Source organism: Apteryx rowi, unplaced genomic scaffold (assembly GCF_003343035.1).
Source record: "Apteryx rowi isolate R43461 unplaced genomic scaffold, aptRow1 scaffold_566, whole genome shotgun sequence".
Lineage (NCBI taxonomy): Eukaryota > Metazoa > Chordata > Aves > Apterygiformes > Apterygidae > Apteryx > Apteryx rowi.
Genome location: NW_020450834.1, coordinates 47,400 through 68,948, shown reverse-complemented (window position 1 = coordinate 68,948; position 21,549 = coordinate 47,400). Strand labels below are relative to the sequence as shown.

At 48.9% G+C, this 21,549-nt stretch overlaps 1 protein-coding gene across 1 annotated transcript; it reads left to right on the top strand.

Moving 5' to 3' along the window:
* Positions 1 to 26: 26 nt before the first annotated feature.
* On the top strand, positions 27 to 16,265 carry LOC112973771 (inner centromere protein-like). The gene is made up of 18 exons (XM_026082066.1): positions 27 to 163; positions 492 to 605; positions 2,778 to 3,532; positions 4,350 to 4,401; positions 5,115 to 5,148; positions 6,055 to 6,154; positions 6,879 to 6,969; positions 7,743 to 7,878; positions 7,955 to 8,089; positions 8,650 to 8,661; positions 9,272 to 9,381; positions 9,797 to 9,908; positions 11,321 to 11,431; positions 11,779 to 11,909; positions 12,115 to 12,193; positions 13,551 to 13,661; positions 15,264 to 15,411; positions 15,992 to 16,265. The coding sequence occupies exons 1-18, from the start codon at positions 27 to 29 to the stop codon at positions 16,195 to 16,197; spliced, it is 2,574 nt and encodes an 857-aa protein (XP_025937851.1). The 3' UTR covers positions 16,198 to 16,265.
* Positions 16,266 to 21,549: the final 5,284 nt, after the last annotated feature.

The window sequence follows — 21,549 nt, the reverse complement described above, 5'->3', positions numbered from 1 at the left end:
CGGCCCTGCTGTGCCTCAGGCAGGCCATGGCGGAGGCCGACGGTCCCAYGCGGCTGCTGGAGGTGTGCGGGCAGAGGCTCTCCCGGTTCCTCCACGACGCCAAGCACAAGCACTTGGCGTGGCTGCGGGAGGTCGAGGAGCAGGGCGCGAGGCTGCTGGATAGGTAGGCCCTGCCGGCCGCCCTCCGAGGAGGCTGCCCTTTCTCCCTTGGGAAGCTCTGTGGTGTCAGCACTCTCAGCCTCCGTGAGCTTAATCCATGCACGCTGGTGGCCTGGTCCTCATGTGAGGGCCGGCGCTGGTTTCCGAGTGATTTAGCATGGTTGTGTGTCGTGCACCTTGTTGGGACCTTGGTGGCTGTTGCACCTCCTTCACTCGTTTCTCACCCACCTGGCCTCATCAAGTGAACATTACTTTGCGCGTAGCATGGTTGGCAGGTGGGGGGGAGCAGGGGGAAGGCCATCATCGTCTTTCTGCGTTTGTGTGCCCGACAGCAACTTTGGGGCCGAGCCTGAGTTAGTGCCCAAAACACCATCACAGAGGAGGCGTCCCAAGAAAAGGCAGTCCTCCTCTCTCAAAGATGAAAATAAGGAGCCGACCAGGAGGAGGTAGGTGGGTCGGTTCATGTTCTGCCTCTGCTGCATGGCCATAACCTTCTGCAAACAAGAAATAAAAAGTAAATTTTTAATTTAAGGGTGAAACAAAATTGAATGGTAACTCTCCACACCCCCTCCCAAAAGCCAGTTTATTTTCCTGAATTAATAAATATACCTAATAAGGCATGTCTAGTCCAAAAGTAGGTCAACTCAGTGTTTCTTGTGAAAGTCTGGAAGACAGTTGCTTGGTTTCCTTCACTTCTGTTTTTTTTTTTTTATGGTTAGAAACAAAGAATAATAAATATTTGTCTCTATTTTATTTGTTTGGGGGGGGGGGGTTGGTTCGTTTGTTTGTTTACTTGATTTTTTTCAGCACACCTTCTGGCCTGAGGTTGCTCCTGGTGTTCGCACCCTGAATCTTGTATTGGTGCCTGAGAACCTGAGAATGGGACTTGTTACTGGTTAGGCACAAAAATGCCACGTCCACGCCATCGTATCGGTCACTAGAAAGCAAGCTAAAACTTGTTATATAGAAGACCTGCTTTGTGGTAGCTAGCTCTGCGTCTGCTCATCTCGCGGTCAGGTAGTTAAGGTAACCTTCCCTTCAGAGAAATGTCTGCTGTGGTCTGAGAGCAGACACACGGACGATAGCTGTAACGTGACCAAACCCTACTGATTTGACAGGCAGTAGTGAACTGTTTGCGTTAAGGCACTTCGATTTTGATAACCATGGTGAAAAACCCACAGGAGTTGGGCAGGAAGGGTTGGAGCTGAAAGATTGTCAGAAACAAGACATGGAGGATGGAGAGAAGAGCAAGAATAGTAAGGAAGCGTGGGAAGTTCATGCGTGTGTGTGGTTAAGGAGGGCAGGAGAGGAAAATGTTGAAGATCTAAATGGGGAGAGCTCTTAAAACATCCTGTGAGTTTCCAAGTCGAATGTAGCAGCTGGATTGCTCCCCGAAAGAAGACAAATCTTCCATGTGTTTGTCCTCTTTTTAAAAGGAGTTTTGTAAGAAATCTCCTCCTGATAGGACAAAATGCCCCAAAGGACGGTGATCACTCACCAACAGGAAGGTCATACTGAAGTTCAGCACTTCGCCGTATCCTGCGGGGTCAGACCGCTGTTGTTTCCCTTGCTCTGTTCTGCTCAGTGTGTTTGTTTTTAAATCCATTTCTTTATGTGTTTTTAATTTCAGATTTCCCAATTAAGTCACTCCTCTTTTTGCTAGAGGTCAGAATGAGAAATTTAAGAGACCAAAACCGAACTGAGGGCGGAGAGTATCAGCTTGAATATTGGTTGCAGGACAAATCACTGCTCGCTCGTGGTTTTCTATCAGTGACCGTGAATCCTTGTTAATTTAGCTAGGTTACGATACAGTGGGTTTTCTTAGCCGCGTTTCTACCTCATGTGCACTTTCCTGTCGGCTCTCCCATCGTGTTTTTTCCTCTGATCTCCACCCTTTATATAGCTGTCTCTAAGTTTGTTTGGCATTGGAGGCTTGCTCTCTCTCTCAATTATGCTGAAATTGTCCTTTGTTTTTTGGATTTGTCCAGCTGATCAAGTGCATGGCTCTGCCCTCTCTTGACAAGTCACGTAGTGCAGGAGAGCAGGATTTCATTGCCAGAGTTCCCCAAACTCCTACATAGTTGGTCAGGATTAACTCGAGCAACAGAGCTAGAGACAGTTACTGAGCCTGATATTTTTTCCTCTTAAATTAAGGTAACTTAAACTTATTAATCCTATCTATACACGTACGTTTTTGCTGTCGTTCTCTGGATTGGGCTGTCGGATACCACATATATTGCGGCATCGCTGTTTCCCACGCTGTTAGCAAACTCCGCGTGAGAGCTGTGAATGTTTTCTCGGTGTCTCAGTCTCTGACATGGCTGCAGCAAGACTCTGCGTCCTATGGTACAGAGTGGTAACATCAAGTAGAAACATCTTGCGGGCTGTGGGGAGCGGTAACTTCTAACTTGCTCCAGCTAAACCTGCCAGAGCACATCTGGGAGCTCTCAAGGTTGGGCTCCTGCACTTAACGAGTGATAAAAGAGGAGTTGTGAGGGGGAGTGGTGGAGGGAGGAAGCCGGTAGGTTCACTTTGAAATTTGTCTGCTTTTTGCTCTAAAATCATTTGGGAGTGGGAGACTTCTGCATCACTTGATAATTTTATTGTTTCTATCTAAGGTTGTCCAGAAGGAGAAGCAGTATCAAGCTGGTGTCTTCCAAGCCAGGCTCCCAAAGACGCCGCAGCAAAGAGCAACCCCAGAACCCCAGCGGTCTGGGGGAAGAGGTGCCTGCACCCGACCCTGCGGTAAGGTCTCAGGCCGGTGTTAAAACAGAGCTTCCAGCGCTGCCGGTGGCGCTGACTGGGAAACGGCCAGCTGAAGTGCAAGTTCCAGTGGCAAAAATGGCTTCTAACGACTGCCCTCAGGTCGAGTTAGGGAAGGGACCCGGGACCGATACTGGACACGGGGCCGATACTGGACACGGGGCCTGTAAGGCTGCCGCAGAGGAGCGATTGCCCGAGGGCGCTGGAGTTACTGAGCTGCCCGGTGTGTCCTCTGTCAGCGTGGGCCCTGGTGGCCAGACAGCAAGGGAGGGGGAAGAGACCCCCCAAAAAAGAGTGAGTACCTCCACTCCCGAGGCTGCTAGAAACGGAGATCCTGCCACCGACCGAGGAGATCGGTCTCCTCGAGGCCTAGAAAAAGTGCTTTTCCAGGACCCCGACAGCAAAATGACCGCAACGAGAGCCAAATCACGCCGTTGCTCTGGACGCCGAAGCTTTGTGGGTGGCCCCCGCAAAAGCCATAGGGCCTCCTTGGCAGAAAAATATTCACTGGCCAGCAAAAGAGAGAGCATGATCCGGAGATCTATCAGCAGGGCCATTTCAAAGAAGGCAGCAGCTCGAGAATCGTCCTCTGCCTCCAGCAGAGTGAGCTGTAAGTTCCTTTCAGCTGTTGAGTATTTTCGTTTGGCTAAATGAGCTTTTCAGCTCGGATGTGGGGAGTAGGCAGCGGTGGAGCTGCTTGTCTGTGTTAACATCACTGGCTCCTGGTCTCCTCAGCAAGAAGCCTCGTGGCTTCCACCTGGTTAGGGTGCAATCATTTTTTGGGTGAAGGTGGAAGAGTAATGGGACTGAGAACCAAACAGCACGGTCATCTGAGGGAGCAAGATGCAGAAATCCATATCGCCTGCCCTCGCCGCTCCTTGGGAGGTTTTGCTGTTTGAACTGTCTGAAATCATTGCTTCTGAAGACAGACTGGCTTCTAATAAAGCGCTAATGCCTTTGGTATTTAGTTTTGTCAGCTTTGAGTCACACTGCATGTAGGCATTTGTTATAACAGTTTCAGCTAAGTGGTGTTATGGGGGGGGGGGGTGAAATCAGCCAAAATCCACCAAACCTCTGCATAAAGCTGTGTAGGGAGGCAGAAGCTGAAGTCAGTTGACTTTGAAATGATGTCTGTGTGACACAGGCATGAGCGTGTTTGTGTAGCTGGAGCAGGCTGCAGACAGAGGAGGTGCTTTTTCAAGTGCTCTTGCCTTCGCAGCCTACAGCAGTTTGACAGTGACACCTGAGGGAGGGTGGCAGGGCTGGTGCGGAAAGCTGGGATGAGCAATCAGCGCGTTCCCTGGAAGGAGAGCCTGCACGGAGACCTGGGTTCCGAGCTCTACCGCACGCAAGCTGCTGCTGTTGGGAAGCCTTGGACTGAAATTCCCGAGTTGGTTAATGTTGCGTGTGCTTTTCTCCCTCCCCAGGTCAAAGCTCCCTGGAGGTGTTTGTGGAAGACGATGTGAGCAGCAGCATGAGGTGAGGTTACCCTGTGAAGCAGGCAGAAAGAAGTCACAGAAAACCCTGCAAGGAAACTATATGGGTCACTCCGGTGTTACAGATCTGGGATTGGTTTTATAATTGACTGTTTGGGGTGATGGTGTCACTCGGGGTGATTTCAAAGCCTGTTGTTCAGGCACAGCCCGCCCTTGTTCAGAGTACAGTGAGGTTGGTCGCTGCAGAGTCCGGCCCTGTGCCAGAAGGCCTGGGAGGCTGATAGAAATAGCTGTGCCTGGTGTTGGCTGGTGTCACGTGAATTCTGTCGCGGGATACTGGCAGCTACAGGCCTCTGGATGCCCTGTGGCACTGGTTAGTCAGCCTGTGATCTGGCTTGGAAGGTGGACAGGTAAAACTCTGCGTGAGGCTCGTGGAGCATCCTTTTTGCCTACTGTATGGAAGCCCTGTAGAAGGGGACAAAACTCACTTGTGTGTTGCTCAGCCATGCAAAGTAACGGTCCATCAGGAGAATTTACTGCACCACCCATGGCTAAAAACAGGCTCGTGCCTTTCTCTGTGTATCCTTACACTTATCTGCACTTCCTTGGCTCCAGTGTGCTAGCTCCATCGTACTTTCATTACCTGTAACTCACTCTTCTGATCGCTGTCCTCATAGAGATGCCCCAAGGGCAAAGTAGTGTTTCTGTTGCCTCAGAGGGAGTTGAAATAATTAAAATGGCCCTTCTTTTTTACAGACCTGGACTCGAGCTGATCCCCCAAAGTGAAAAGGTAAGTCTGTCTTGGGCTCTCGAGCAGCTCACCTACTGTCTCTCCGTACATCTTCTTGCCTGCCAGCTCCTGAGTTAACACCTTTTGCTGAGCAGTTGGACGCATTGCCATGGAAGCGGAAGATGTGGCCGAAGGATTATTCTGTCACATCTCTTCACGTTAAATGAAGGCACTGCTGAGTTGGACGGCACTTGCCCCTCTCTCGCTTGGAAAGCTAGTTCAGCCAGTTGGCTTACTGACTGCTGGAGGGCAGAGACCTTTTGTACCTTGATAGGGCTTCTTAAAGGTGGACTGTTTGGAGGAGCTTGGCCAGGTTCCCACGTTTTAGTGTGCTTTTGCCTGTCAGCCGGGCATGGTAACTGGTTGTGTGTGTATTCTTATCTTGGCTGGTTTGAGCTACAAAAATCAGGAGGATGGTTCAAGTTAACGTGCTGTGCTTGGCCAGCGAGGCTACGTACACAACAAGCTAGTATAAGTCAGTAGTGCTACCAAGACAAAGAAACCCATCCCTTCCTTTGAGCTGGCAGAAACATCTTGAGCTGGCTTAGGTGGAAGTTAACCCAGCAGGGAGGCTGGCTCTGTCCCAGATTAGCTCCCTGGTGCAGTTCAAAAGTGTCGGGGGCGGTGGGAATGGGCAGGTGGCGGTAGCTGACACGCGCTTAGCAAGTAAGGGAAAGCGTGGACTGTAGACACACACAGACAGGGACTGTAGACACACACAAGCAGCCTGGTAACGCAGTAGGATGCTGTGCTGCAGTGACCTTGTTCTTTGTACTGCTGTCAGTGTTCCTTAGGGGTATCTGAAGTTCCTAACGGTGTCATAACCGGAGACACCGTAAAGGGACTTACCTTTCTTTTAAGACTCGGGTATCTGTAGTTTGAAAATCACTGTTCCTTCTCCTGCAGACTCCTGAAAACTTCCTTGCTTCAAGCAAAAGTATGCCAGCTGCCAGCCCTCCTGCACAGCGCTTGTCTCCCTCTGAGCAGCAAACAGGGAATAATGAAGGTAATGTTGAGTTGGTTTTGCTTTCCTTTCGTGAAGCCACATGCGTACAGGCCACAGGGTCAATATGAGGATTTGGGGAAAATCTGGGAACAGATTATTGGAAACAAAACTACCTCTGACCAATCAAGGTTATTTTTCAGAGAAACTTGATCTCCAGAGAGCATGAAACCTATGGTATTAGATCAAGCAAAGACCCCTTGTAAATATTTCCAAGCCTTGAGATAAATGCTTTCTAGTCAGACATCAATGTGCATAACGAATGAGTGGGAACGTTTTTAAAAGATTAGTGGTAGACCTGAAGTCCTCCAGGTAGCCAAATGTTGTGCTATAGCACCTTGACATCCCTCTCCTCCTTGAGTTCACATCATGTAAGGGATTACAGGTCCTCTTTATTTGATGTCCCTCAAAGCAAAGAGATGGAGATCTTCAAGCTTTTTGTTTATTTCCTATGGAAACTGCATAACCCTTTAAGAAACTGTAGCTGGAGTAGAGGAAAGAGTAGCTAGAGTCCTTTTGGCGAGATAAGTTGTGCCTATTCAGAAGGATGTGTGCAAGGTACGTATACAACACTGGCATACAAGGTAGTCATCTGGGTTTCTTCTTTCCCAGGACAGTTTCATTCAGTGGGGCTCTTGGCACGCGAGAGCTGGAGATAAGGGTCAGGCTCTTGCTGCAGGATGCCTTGCATATGGTGCTAACTACTTTTGTTTTTTTTTCCCCACAGGAAGCTGTGTAAATATGAATAGCGAACCCCAAAAGGAGAACCAGGAACAACCCCACAGTGCTGAGTTCCAGGAGAAACCCTCACGCATCTGGTATGAGGCTTTTGCAGGGAGAAGGAATGAGCTGGAGTGGTCTGGAAGGACTTAGACCTGGCCTTCTAACTAACTTGGTCGAAAGCTTTGCCTGTGGTTTTTTTTTTGTTTTGTTTTGTTTTTTTCCTCCATGTAGTTTTGAAATCCACTTTGGTCAAGTCCTAATAGCGTTTTGGGACTTTCTTATGGCTTCTCGAGCCTTGTTCAGGACTAGGACTCAGATCTGGCTTGGAGAGCAGATGCCTCAGCTTATGCAGAAAACAGCAAAGTTGGCTAAGATAGCACTGCTAACTCACAGCTCCGATGTGATTCTCTGGGTGGTACTTAAAGGGGTGGTCTGGGAGTCGTTTTAGAAGGCAACACCAGTAGGTGACTAATCTGTTTATTTTTATGTGGTGCAAGTGTCTGGAATACCTGACTTCCTCACTGCATGTGTTATGGGTGTTTTATGTGAGACTTCAGCTACTTTTAGCTTTGTCCTCAATCTCCTCTCCTCTTCGGCTTTGCTGGGGTGGATTTGCTGCAGGTGGTGGGCGGGAAGGGGAGTAGCAGTAACCTCTGTTCTCGTGCGGATGCTCAGCACCATGTGATGAGTCAAGCTGGGCAGCCTTCCTCCAAACTGCAGCTGGATTGAGCCCGTACTGTGCGGTGAAGCAGTGTCCCCTGTTTTTCCCTGGAGTCAGGGATGCAAGGGAAGATGGTTCTGACATGGGGAAACCTGGATGCTTAGGCTGGTGATGGCCACCTAACGTGCCTCTTGCTCATGCCATCAGGACAAGGAGCTGTAAGCAAGCGATGGGTGTTATGTGGGACGGGCAGCAGCCAGGGGGTTGTGCCCTTTCCCCGTTGGAGGACAAGCACGCGAGTTCTGCAAACCAGACTGCGTCTTCTGCCTCTCCAGCTAGCAAGGTGAGTGGGTGCCGTAGTCCTCCTTTGCCACCCTTTCCCTGGCCAGTACTGACTTCCGTCTGTCCTCTTCCCTTAGGTTGTTCGCCCGTTGAAAAACTTCTTGCAGGCTGTGCAAAGAAATCAGCTGCTCTCCAGCCCGGGCTCCACGGGACGTGGGGGTGTCATAAGGAATTTCATCAAACGCAACACTCCCACCCGGCCTGATCTTAAGGTGCATCAGACTCCCACCTTCCCTTGCCAGGGCTGGAGGGGCGGGGGGGGCAGGTGTCAACTTTTGGGGAGTGGCAGGAGGGACTGTTTGCTTAGAGACACGCAAACATGTTGTTTCTGTCTACTGCCATGGATCAGTGCAGCTCCCAATAACAAATTGGCCTCACAAGTCCTCCTTCAGCCTCCCCAGGGAGGGAGGCTGGTTGGTCTACAAACACTGTCACCGACCTGGTTTTTAGCACCAATCCTCAAACCTTTCTCAGATGCGGAGAAGTCTCAGCTGGTCTGTCTATGGTCAGCAGAAACGTCTCATGTTGTGGGACTGTTGAACCCTGAGAAGACGGGAAGCTCTTCTCTGTGCGGTGGGAATCTGCTCTTTTGTGCGGCGTAATTGGCTGCTGCGGGGCTGGGATATGGGCAGTGTGGTATCAGCAGCGGGTTCCTGTCCACGTGCTGGTAAGGAGCTATTGCTGCAGACAGGGTTGGTGCTAGTATTGCCTCCAAAGCCTTAATTATTTTTGCATTCCCCCCCCCCCCCCATCTCTCTCTCTCTCTCCACAGGGAGACTTTGTTGTAAGTAAAGATACCCTTCACCATGGGGGCTGGAAAACTGTAATGGCCGTACTTCTTGTATCACAGGCACTGGTAGCTCTTTCCCCTTGCACTGGCATCCCTGGAGTCCTCCTGTTCTCTCCCCAAGAACGTAAACTGGCCAGCGGTGAGGTGGCAGGATCCCTTTGCAGGTGTTCTGCTGGGACCGGGACTTGCTAAAAAACCTTTTGGCCTTTAAGCACAAGACTATTTGTGCTGGGCACCTTCTCCTCCCATTTTCCCTGCTGCTGGTATAGGTAGCACTGACCCAGGTGGGAAATGTTTGCTACAGATCATCTGCTGCGGTGGTGTGCTGGCTAATTTCCTCGCCTGAACAGATCCTGTACAGTAGGTGATGTTGAAGGACTGAGGTGTTCCCTTCCCAAACCAGATGACTCCTCTGCTCTAGGCAGATGGTGTAGTTGAATAAGCATTGTTGCCCGACCTGTATTGTCTCTTCCCTAATATTCACTTCCCATTCCAATGGGTGGGTGACCACAGCTCTGCCAGTGACTTCTTTGTTTAGCAGGCTGCCTAGCCTCTAGCTGCCTGTGCACAAGCAGCCTGGGGGCAGAAACTCATCTCCCTGCAGGAGAGGGAGCGGCAGAGACTGGAAAGTCTCAGGAAGAAGCAGGAGGCTGAGGAACAGAGGAAGAAGAAAGTGGAGGAGGAAAAGAGACGGCGGCAGGCAGAAATGAAACAGTGAGTTGGGTCTCTTAGCTCCTGCTCCTTCCCTGGTTTAGCCCAAAATTGTTTCGGAGGCCTTTCCTGCCAGGCAGACAGCACTCTTGTACTGTCGTCTTTGCCTCCCACTTGGAAGGACCGTTCTGCAAGTGATGTTCCCTGGGCACTGCTGCTCATGGCTAGCTGTGGCAAAAACTGTATCGGTGCAAAACACCTGCTGATGTCTGGTGAACTTAGTCCAGATGTGAGCTTAGGCTAAGCTCGGTCAAAGCAAGTCAAGCAAAATAATAGTTTCCACGTGGTACTGGAAAGCTGCCATGCTAGAGAATGAGCCATGAGCCCCAGTTCCCGTGGCAAGTCCTTGTGCCCCGCATCATCCTCTGTGCCAGAGCAGACAAAGCTAAGAGGTCCTTCTTGCGCATGTACTGCCTAGGAAGAGGGAAGAGCGACTAAGGAAGGCGCTGCAGGCTCGGGAGCGGGTGGAACAAATGGAGGAAGAGAAGAAAAAGCGGATGGAACAGAAGATTTTACAGAATGACGAAAAGGTAAGAAGTCTGACCGAGCTTCGGGCCAGTCGGGACAATGACGTCTCCTCCTGGCGAGCTGTGAGACTGAGAGGGCGCAAACGGGCCACTAGTTTGTCACAAGCGTAATAAGTGCAAGCACGGGGTTGCTGCTGACGGTGACTAATCAGGTGGTGGGTAAGCCTGCGTCTAAAACAGACTCTTGAAATCCTCTGCTCGGTAAGAGGAGGCTATGTGTTCTCAAACCTCTGCAGTGCCTCTAAATATTCCTGTTCTGACATGCGGTGTTTATGGCGCTCTGCCTTCAAGGAATGTGGCAGCATCCCTTGTCTGCGTGTCCTGTGAACAGACACTGCAGGTGAGGCAGCGTTCCTGGGCCCCAACGCGCTCGGAGCGAGCGAGTCGTTCACGCAGAGCAATAGCCATGCCGCGAGGCCACGGTGCTCTCAGAAGGCTGCGGAAAGAACAGCTACCAGGCAGCTAAGGGATGCTCCTGACCGTTAGACGTGTTGGTGGCTCTGGGTGTGTTGGGTTTCCTTTTAAAGCCTTGCCTTGCCCTGTTCTGAGGGCAGGTAGAAGATGTAGAGCATACTAGGGTCAGCCGTTGCTGGCTGCATGTGGACAATGTCCGCTGCTGCTTTTGTACACCGGGGCAGCTTCTCCAGGATTGAGGGAGGCTTGTGACTGACCTGGAGGCCTGGCGGCAGCTTGAAACCCTGATGTTGCCTCAAGGCAAGAGGGAAGGAGCCCTGGGGAGAAGGATTGTGAACAACCCCTTCTCTTTCAAAAGAAGGACCAGAATTGATGGGCTCCAGAGCTTTTGCTTGTTTTGGAGATGGACTGAAGTAACCTTTGGAAGGGTCAGCCTTAGAAAATGAAGGAACCAGTGCTCCTTTTGGCCTTTCCCAAAACCTGAGCAGTCAAAAGTACACGCAGCCCTGGCTAATCCGCTGCTGTGCACGTACTAGTGCTTTTACTGGGACAGACAGCTCAGGTAAAGGAGCCTTGTCTCTGTGACTCAGCCAGCTTTCATATTCTTCATTCATAGTGCAGCTTAGTTCAGTCAGAGAGCAGCCCTGCGGGCAAAATGGAAACGAGTGTTTTGCTAGATCCCCCTGTTCTGCAGAGAATCACTGACAAGGTTGGAGTGTGTATTCTGGGGCTGTGTAATCATCTCTGTGCTCTTCTCTCCAGTCGCTCCAGGTGATGGGCTCCTCTTCACGTGACCCGTAGTAAGTGGTGGACTTGTTGCATGAGGCTGGCGTTAAATCCAGTGGGTGTTGGGTTCTCAGTCTGATTAAGACCTGGGTCTGATTAAGACCTGCTTAAGACCACAGGCCTCAAACTTCATAAGATCTCCCAGTTCCCCCTTGTGGAAAAGGCCGTGACGTGTCCATGGGGGGCTGTGGAGCAGAGCTGTGTGGCTTTCTCAGGTGCGCATCTCGCAAGTGCGGGAAGAGAAAGCGGTAGAGGAAAGGAACAAGAAAAAACTGTCTAAGAAGGCTGGAGAAGCTGATGCACGGAAACAGAAAGCACTGAGGATGGTAAGAGCAACACCGGGTCCCTCCTGCGTGCAGAAAAGGGAAGGAGTAGCAGGGAACCCATGCACTGTTCTGCTTTGTGGGAGGAAGACGGACTGCTGTCGGGAGTTGCAGGGATTTGGGGGAATGAGAGCATCGGTGATGCAAGATTTCTGTCTAGCAAGTTGGATGATGGGGTCGCATACAAGGGTAGCTATGGGGGCAGAAGGGGAAGGCTGCCCAGCTGGTGGGCAGCCATGAAAGGCAAGGATGGGATACAACAAGTACAGGCAGTCTCAAATCGCTTGCCTCGTGTCTTCCCATCTTTCCCCATTTGAGTTGGAGGGTTGCAAGGGTTTTCTTTCTTTCAGGAGGAAGATGAATTTGAGCAGCAGGACCTACTGCAGAAAAGGAGAGAGGATGAAGTGAAGGAGAAGGGGAAGAAAGTCTTGGAGCTAAAGAATCTCGTAGAGCAGCGCCAGGTGGAACAAGTGAAGGAGAGGTATGACTTAGCCTGATTCTGCCCTGGAGAAGGGGACTCAGCCACAGGCATGACGAAGCAGTAGATAAGAATAATACTGCTGAAACTGGGAGATGGGTGTGAGCTTTTGGCTTTACCAGAGGTTTGGGGTGCTGGAGGAAGAAGCTGAGAGTGCAGGGGGTGGTGGGTACTTTCCTCTTGACTAAACTATGGTTTTGTTCCCCAGGGATCACAAACAACGAGAGAAGGAGAAGGCCCCCCCACCACAGCTGGAGTTGGCAGTGTTTACTGGAAAAAATATAAAGGTGGGGAGCTGAAGTGGTCTTGCAGTTACTTCGCTCTTGTAAGCCAGTGAGGACTAAAATACTAGGATTTTTTTTTTCTTTTTTTCAGGCTTGTTCTCCAGGCACTGTGTTACCGTTTAAGGTTTTAAAATTAGCTATTAAATTGTTTAGAGGAATGACTATAATGAACCCAACAACCAGCCAAACATGTTATTGTAAGGAGTTGGGTTTTGTGCAAGAATGAGTTAACTCTATTGCTAAAATCAGAGTTAACTGTTTTTTATTAACTGGTGAGCTTTCTCAGCCTTGTAGCCTTAGTATCGCAGAAACAAGATGAATGACAGCCGTACAATGGCACTTTGAGGAACAGCTCCAAAAAACATTCACTGGTGCTTTAAAAAAAAATCTTTTACTAATTTCCATATCCATTTACTACATTCACTTACTGCATGAGGGTTATATGATCCCCATAACAAACTTCAGGTATCATATGGCTTCACATAACCTCATCTGCACTTGCACAAGGTTAGGAAAGAATGTTATGGCTTAGTCAAAGCTGCTTGTCTTAAAATATCACAGTACACGTTCTTTCCACTCCTAACAAATTAACACGACCTTTTTCTCTTTGCCTTTCTTCATTAGTGAAAAATCCACCCCCCAAATGCTGTCTCTGTTAAGTATAAATTCTTCCTTCTGTTTTTGTTCTCACTGCTCTTATTCACTAGGCCAATGACTTTCAAACACCTATTTCTTCCCATCTAATTTAAATGAAGGTCTGAATTCCTCATGTGCTGCCAGCAACTGGGTTGGAGTGAGAGATGACAAAGCTCTTCCGAATAAGAGAAGCTGAATCTAACTCAGAGTGACTGCAGCTCTGGCTCCCCTGTTAGCTATGCACTGCCTTTCCCTGCTGAGGAGAGGAGAGTGGAAGAAGAAACGCCTGGATAAAGTGGTTTGGGTGAAAAAGAAGTTTATGCAGTGAAAAACTTTGATGCTCTTTGATAGGAGGAAGACAGCCCCAGAGAACTGCACCAGCTGCTTGGTCAGGAGAAGAGAGGCGAGCAACCAGAATTCCTTGCCACGGCTTCTAATACACGGCTCAAAGTGGTAAAGGTGAGTGTGGGTTCTGGAAACTTTGCTGAGAGAATCTGAGCAAAGACAGGAGTCCCTTTATTTGTGTGACTCTTGTTCCGTAACAAGATTTTTTTTTATGTTATTTCATTAAACAAAATCCTCTAAGATCTTCCTGTCAAAGAGAGTGACAGAGAATTTTGTGCAAGGAGCCCCAGAAAATATGGCTCAATTCCAGAGGTAGAATCTGGTTGTTTTCCTTGCGTGAACGTGAATGAAGAATGACTTGGTTCTTATATCTTAACAGGAGGAAACCAGTCTGCAGGAGCCTCAGCAGCAGACGGGAGAGGAGAAAAAAAGCAAGCAACCAGAATCAGTGGCTGCTGCTTCCAGCACATGGCTGAGCAAAACTGTAAAGGTGAGCCTGGGTTGTAGCAGAACCCCCAATTAAATGAGGTCTGTGGTGCCTAACTGGCTTCTGTGCTTTGGCGTCAGCATGCGGATTTATTAATAGGCAGCGATGGAGGAAAAGAGCAGGAGATTAAATCCTCTGGTGTAGGGTTTAACAGCAGCCTGGGCAGAGTGAGGACAGGGAAGTCCTTTTTGGGTGCTCGGCTGAGTGCTCACTACAAGGGAACGTGAAGGAAAAGCAAGTGCTTTATCTTCGAAAAGATGTTAGGAAATCGCCACATGATGGCAGCACATCATGAGGTGTCCAGGTTAGGCGGCGACACCGGTGGTGGCACCGTAGCAACACTGATTCCGGCCTCCCTGTGAAATCTGGCTCTTTGGTTTGAATTGGAGCCACTCGGATGTGAAAACTGGAGGGATGGGAAAAAGGCTGCTCGAAGAACCAAGCAGCCCTGTAAGACTCCCCTCCCGGGGCTCTCTAACCCTGGGACTGCCTGGCACCTCTTCTTCCTGCTGGAGTTCTCCATTCTGTGACTTACTTTAGCGAAAGAAAACCAGATGTGTCATGAAACATGTGGAAGGGGGGACCCAAGCATGAAAAAGCAGAGCACCTAGAGATACATCTAAGGCTTTTTCTCAAAAAACTGAGAAGGGGAAGAGGGTTAAAAAGAGTGATAAAATAATTGAGCACCATGACAGTTTTTTGCCTGTATACAAATGTGTGTGTACTTTTTCTGCATTCCCTTATTCCTGTACTTGGATTGAATGCTAAGAACCCCACAGAAGTAGGATTGCCTTCCTGGTGTGTCCTCTGGTCAGCACCTCTAAGCACTTCTGTACTACAGGTGACTGTCAGGTCATCTAGTCATCCCTGCTCCCCACCACAAATCCAGGAGGTGCCTCTGAGCTTTGCCTTGTGCTGTTCTGACCTGCAACTTCCAAGTAAAATGGAGCCTTGGCTTTTTCGTGGCAGGGTGCTGGCAGGCTTTTCCTTACAGCTTGGAAGCCGCATGGTGGGCAAGCAGCTGTTTCGGTTTTGCTGTTTGCAGTCCCTGCTGCAGTACGTAGTCCTGCGCCACTGCTTGGCTTTCAAAGTGGGGATCAGCAAAGGGGCCGAAAGGATTTGAGCGCTGCTGGGTTTTACTGGAAATCTCAACCCAAGTCAAGTAGGAATATTATGTATATTCTAGTTAATGCATAGATTGAAAGGCTTCCCATGCGCAAGTGTTGACCTTTCTGGCTCTGTTTTTGAGCTAGGGATGAAAAAGAGTGCAAATGTGATGCATCTGCTCCGAGTCTGCTGTCAGCTCGTTTCTGGCCACCTTCCCTCTAGGGTAAAGTTCATTGCCCAGCACATAGCTCTGGGAACTTACCTCTGACTCGTGATTCATCCTCCGTGTGCAGCCCTTGCCTAGATACCTTCACAGCCTCTTTCTGTGAAAACGGAGATCTTAATACACCTGCTTGTCTGCTCTCGCCAAAGCTTTGAGGTGTCCGCAAAGGGTCGGACTGCACAGGTCTGGCTGCAGCTCCCCTGGCAAGGCAAGCCCTCCTGTGGGGGACTGCAAGGTCCTTTTGGCTCTGATGAACGTTTTCTCTGTGGTTTCAGAAATCTATCTCCACATCCTGCTTAGGACCACCAAAGGGATCCAGGTCCCCCAAAGTAAGTGAAAATAATTATGGGATGGATCTGAACAGTGACGACTCCACAGATGATGAGAATGAACCCCGGAAGCCTGTCCCTGCCTGGGCTGATGGTAGGTGCAGAGTTTGGTTCTGCTTGCTTTAATTCCTCCCCTAGGCAGCTGGAGCTTTCCACCTTCTCCCAGTACAATTTTGGCTTCCCTAAAGTGCAGCCTGGGAGTGTGCAAGTCTTCAGCAGTGCTGGCAGCTGCTGACTTTGAGTGGTGAGGGAGACTGGAGCTGTTTTCTTGCACGTGCTGTTGTGTTGAAGTTGAACCAAAGTCCTCTGTGCCCGTGTCTGGATGCAAGGGTGTGAAAAGAAAGGTGGAAGCTCACTGCAATGAAGCAGCCCCTTTTCTGGAAGGAAACCAGGGCGTGGTGGGTTTGGGATACTTCTAGTGTGAAGACTGACTTAAAAACAAGCACTGTTGTTGGTAGCCTGAAGATGGGTGTGGGTTCTGTGTGAAGATGCGCAAAGCTTTGCAAGGAGCGGGCGAACTGTATTAATCTCACTTTCTACACAGGTTTTAACAGTTTTTCAGGCATGGAAGGAGAAGGGTAACAGTTCTGGGGGTTCTAGGGGAAAGGGTCCCTTGAGCAGAGCACCGAGAACTGATTTATGAGTCTGCTTCCCTGATATGGTTGTTTTTATAGGGTTTCAGCTTAATCAAGCTATTTTACACCAATACTATCACCCAGTGAATGTTGACCAACTCTTTGGGTTAATTGCAAGCCCTAAACTGGAGGATATTTTTGGCAAGAACAAGCCTCGATACTTCAAACGTACCAGCTCAGCAGTCTGGCATTCCCCACCTGGGACAAAACCTGCATGTGGCACATCTTGCATCTTCAAAAACTGAGAAAAGGCAAAGAAATGTCTTTTCTCTCTATATGGCATATCAGCTTGTTTTTCCTAGCATACAGAATATTTAAATTTTTAATCCTTTATTTTGTATGAAAATAAAAATATTAAATAAAGTCCTATTGCCGTAAACACTCCCTCATCAGTGCTTATCTTTCTCCTTTTCCCCACCGCTGTGCGATGGTATTTCTGGACAGCTGTAGTTGGTGTGCTTTGAGATCGATGGCTGTGGTTTCTGCGTGTGACAGTACAGACGTTTGAAGACATGGTATTGCCCCCTGACTTGTTCTGTCAGCTTGCTTGCAAAATCTCAGGCTAGAAAGGTGTGAAACTGCGCTGGGAAAGATCAAGTTTTTAAATCAACATGAGGGTGCAATGCTTTCATAACCCGTTCTGTACAATGTTTATGTACTAATGATGCTTTTATGTGCAAGTATTTGGTTTCAACCCTGGATCATTCTGACCTCTTGTTACTCTGAACCAGAAAAACCTTTTCCCTTCAGCTAGAAGAATCTGCTTAGACAGGTTAAGCTAACTGTCTTGTCACTGTTGTGTGGGGAGGGGGGGTTCTTTTTTTTCCCTCCTTCTCTCTAATGGAAGAATGAAACCGAGGCTAAGTTCTGGGTGCTGTTTTTCCAGCAGCTTTAGGGTGCAGCCTCGCTTGGGCAGGCTGCAGATTTATTTGAAAGCTGCAGCTTGGAAAGGGTGAGCAATGAAGTGATTTCTGTAGGACTGCGTTCACATCACCTGCTTGCATGCACACGCACCCTGGAGTGTGCTTAGTGGCCGTAGGCATCTCCTGGCTCCTGCAGTGCATCCAGCAGCTACCCGAGGCCTTGGGAAGCTGTTGCCTGGTGACTACTGAGGCAGCAGCAGTGGGTCCCAGGGCCCTGCAGAGCTGTGTGGGGACAGCTGTATATCCACGCTGTGTGTCTCAGCTGCCCTTCCAACCCCTGGAGGCCTAGCCAATACAGCCGGTGGCATTCAAAGAGTGATTCAGCTGACTCTCCAAACCCCGCTGACAGTAGCAATGAGGAAGACCTTTAGATGAAAAGGGAAAGTCCCCGAGTCAAAGCCAAATCCCACATTTGTCTTAATAGCCCTTCCTTCCCCTTTCTTCAGTTTTCCCCTCTCAGGCTGTGTTGTGTCTAGCAAGTACATGAACACGGCGCAGAAAGACTAAGGCACACATCAGGTGCAATCAGGTACAGAGCTGTGGCTATTTACTTTCTCTGAGGGGCAAGGGGTGGCATCCTCTTCCCTAGCCACTGCAGCCCAGCTACTGCTTCCCCCTGCACTGCCGTCAGCACTGGGCCACCGGGCTCTGTTGCCTCCTGGATGTTTCAGCCTACATGAGGGCAAAGCCTCGTGATGCTGAGTGGATCCAGTGGCACGGTTTCTTTGTGAGCAGCTCCTTCCTCCTCTGGCTGCTCAGTAGCTGTGTGCTCCCCACTAGCTGTTGGCAGCTCTTGCCAGCCCTGTGCCGCTCTGCTCTCTGTAGCCATGCCCTGCCTGGTCCTCTGCTCCTGCTGCTCCTGGCTCTCTTCCTGCTCATACTGGCTCTGGCAGCCTGGCCCACACCTGCTGCTGTTTTGGCTCTTGGAAGAGCAGCCGAGGGCCTAGGACTCAGCACCATCTCTTAACTTGCAGGGGAGGGAAGTGCTTCAGTGACGACTTCCTCCTCGCACTTGTTGCAGGGGCTCCTATACCACATCCCATGCCCTCCGTCGTTCCTGTTCAGCCTCTACCCTGGTTGCAACTGCTATTCTTTGGTCCAGACTCCCTCTTGTGCATAACCATCTCTTTCTGTAACCCTCCGTACAACCTTTGCCCCCCTTCAAGGGATTCAGCTGCCTGTGTTTTAAGGAACCAAGGTGTAGCCTGGATCTGGCCCTGCTGCACAGCTTTTGTTCAGCAGAAAAATATTGCTGAGTTGTCATCAAGTCTTTAGAGGAGGGAAAAAAGGTACTATTACAAATACAGGTAGAATTCTTAAGATGGGCTTATTAGAAGCTCAAGGATTTGTGAGAGAAAACACCAACATGGGAAGGTATAAAATCATAAAGAAGAAAAAGGTAGTCTAGTTGGGAGTTATAATGTTACCAAGTGGAGATGTCAGTGTCCTGGGGGTGTTAGTATAGGCAGAGCTGGTTGCAGGTGGATGCTCAGCTGCACTCAGGGTCCTTTCTAGGAAGCTCAGGAAGCTGACTGTTCCCTTGCTGGCTGGCCAGCACACACCCTTCAGGTGCCTTATCAGTGTCATGCATGCACTAAGCATGCAGTCACATAGGACCACAGCCCAGCTGGATTTTAAGAATTCACTATACAACAGTTAGGGGAGTCTTACTCAGTCCAGCTGAAGATGTCGTTGCAAGGACAGTTGCAGCAGAGATTCTTGTCACTATTTGGACAGCAACTGATCATCCCGTTGGAGAGATTTGATTCCCTGTGAGTGTTACTATTTGCAAAAGATACCGATAAATTGGTTATTCTATGCCTGGGAGTGTCTGTGCAAGATAAAGATAATAGAGCACTCTCAGATGCATCCTACCTTGTCCCATGGACTTGTATCAGTTGATATTTGCCAAAAGATCTGTGACTAAGTGCTCTTTCTCTGCTGGTTCCTGTTCTCCTTCAATCCTGTCTCTAAGCCAGAAGGCCTGAGAGACCTTGTCAGTGAGAGACAAATGAGAACGAGACAGTGATGATATGATGAGACATGATAATGTTAGGATAAAGACAAGACTGGATAATCCTGAAGCAACAAAAAGACTTGACAATGACAAAATGATGAGATGATCAGATAAAAAAGAGCCCAGATGATATAATACTGATGATAAAATGCTGAAAAGACCAGATGTTGATGAGATGTTGACCAGATGATGCTAGAAATATAACGCCTGAAAGACCAGATGACAAGACGATGATGAGATGATGTCAATAAGGCAAAGAGATGGTCTCAAAAACACGATGACATCATACCATAAAGATGATGAGAAAACGTGAAAAAGACTGTAAGATGATGAGGCAGTGTTAAAGAGGTGTTGATGAGATAAAGTCAAAAAGATGATGAAATCATAAGATGAGATGATGCCCAAAAGACCAGACAATGATACATTGACAGGATGAGATGGTGAGATGACGAGACGACAACAAGGCAATAAAGATGATGAGACAAGGCACCAATGCGTCAAGATGGAGACATGACAAGAAAGTGATGCGCTGACAAGGAGATGGTGATGGTGAGGAATCAATGATGGTATGAGTCGCAGACAATGAGATGAAACAATAAGATGACAACAAGACAATGACATGATGAAGATATCAGATCATGATGAGACCGGATGACATAATGCCAAAAGGACAATGCAACAATGCCCAAAAGACCAGATGATGATGAAATTAATGAGGCAATGTTGAAAAAATGTCAAGATGAAGGCAAAAAGACCAGATGAAGACAAGATGTTGGAAAGATGATGTCAAAAAGATGATGAGACAACATTGAAAAGACTCATGATTTAACACTAGAAAAATGACAAGATGATGCCAAAAAAGACTGTACAACAAGACAGTGGTGAGACTTGACAATGAAATTATGAGAAAGTGATGGTGAGATCAGGTGATGACAAGACCAGAGGGTGACATGAAAAAAACAGATGATGACAAGCTGATGATGATAAGTCAAGGAAGAGACGATGATGATGAGACAATGCTGATGACAAGGTGGTGATGAGACAACAAAGGAATGAATTGATGACAAAAGGGTGATAGTGTTGAGATGACAATAGGATGTGTCAACAGTGACAGCAAGATGAGTCAAGGACCACGTAGATGAGAAGTCAAAGACAGTGGGAGGTCAGTTAAGTTGAGAATGAGATAAAGATGAAACGAGATGATAATGAAATAACAAAAAGACCAGATGATGATGTAATGATGAGACAAGCTCAGATGAGACTCTGCTGAAGGGATGAGGAGACAAAGCAAAAAGACAAGGAGACAATATCAAAAATATGACACAAAAGAGATAAGATGTTGATGAGACAACAGTGAAAAGATGATGAGAGGATGATGATGACGTGATGATCAGACAATGAGATGAGGATGACTAGATGACAGCAGATGATGACGAGATAAGGATGACAATGAGATGATCAAACAACGATGAGTTGATGACAAGACCATGGTGAGAAGAAGATGCTGATGAGTCGATGGTGACGAGACAATGCAAAGATGATGACGAGATGAGGATACTGATGAATCAACAGTGAGACAATGATGATGAGATGGCTCAAAGATGATGACGATGCTGGTGATTTGATGAGACGTGATGACGTAAAGACAATGGTGACACAATGTCAAGGTGATGCAAAGACGACAAGATGAGGATGCTGATGAGTTGATGGCAAGATGATAAAAGCAAAGGACGTAAGCACTAGTGATGAGGATGAGACTTCAATCTCAGGCCTGAGCTGTGCTACGGAGGTAACCAGCCCTGGTTACCACAGTCTTATCCAAGAACCATAGTGTGACTGCCTATCCTGTTCAACCCCTCGAGTGCTGTTCTGGCATGCCCTGGGTGAGCCAACAGGCCTCTCCAGAGCAATCTCCATGTGCTGCTCAGGAGCCAGAGCCTGATCCCAGGTGGCAGCTTTGCACACAGCTCTTCTTCCGGGAGTCTGAGCAAGCTCCTTAGCACAGACACAGGCTGCTCCCTGCCAGCCGACCTCCATGCCTCATACCCTAGCATAGTGAGTTGCCTCATCAGACATAGCCATGGAGGCAATGACTTCTGTGCCTGGTAAATGAGGGAGATGAAGGTCAAGTGCTCATTTAGAGAGCTGGCTGCAGGTGCCTGGCTGTACAAATGAGGTTTGCTGGCAATGGGAGCAGGAGGTTGGAGGGAACAGGGGCTGTGAGTTAAAGTCATGGCTGGGAATGACCTGTTTTTGTTTCAGCCTGCCGGCGAGGGCCCCAACCATCTCCCCTGCACCAGTGCAAGCAGCATCTGTCAAACCACAGCCACGGCTTTCTGCTGATAAGCAGGAAGTTCACAGGAGGGCCCCTGCCAAAACCATAGCTGCTGTCGGAGCATTTCTGCTCTGGGAAGGGTAATCAGCAAAAGCCATGAAGCAATTTCGGATGATGTGGCTGGACCAAGAAGCTGGCAGAGCCCTGCCAGGCTGCAGTGGGACCCTGGGAGAGATGGTTCCTCATGTGGGCCCCCCTTCAGGCAGCAGACCAGTACCACTGGCCCTAGGCATAGAGCAAAGTCCTCCTCAGCACTGCTGGGCTGACCACAACAGGCTCTAGAAAGTGTTTTCTTCAAGCAGCCTGGCCTGAATCCTTCTGG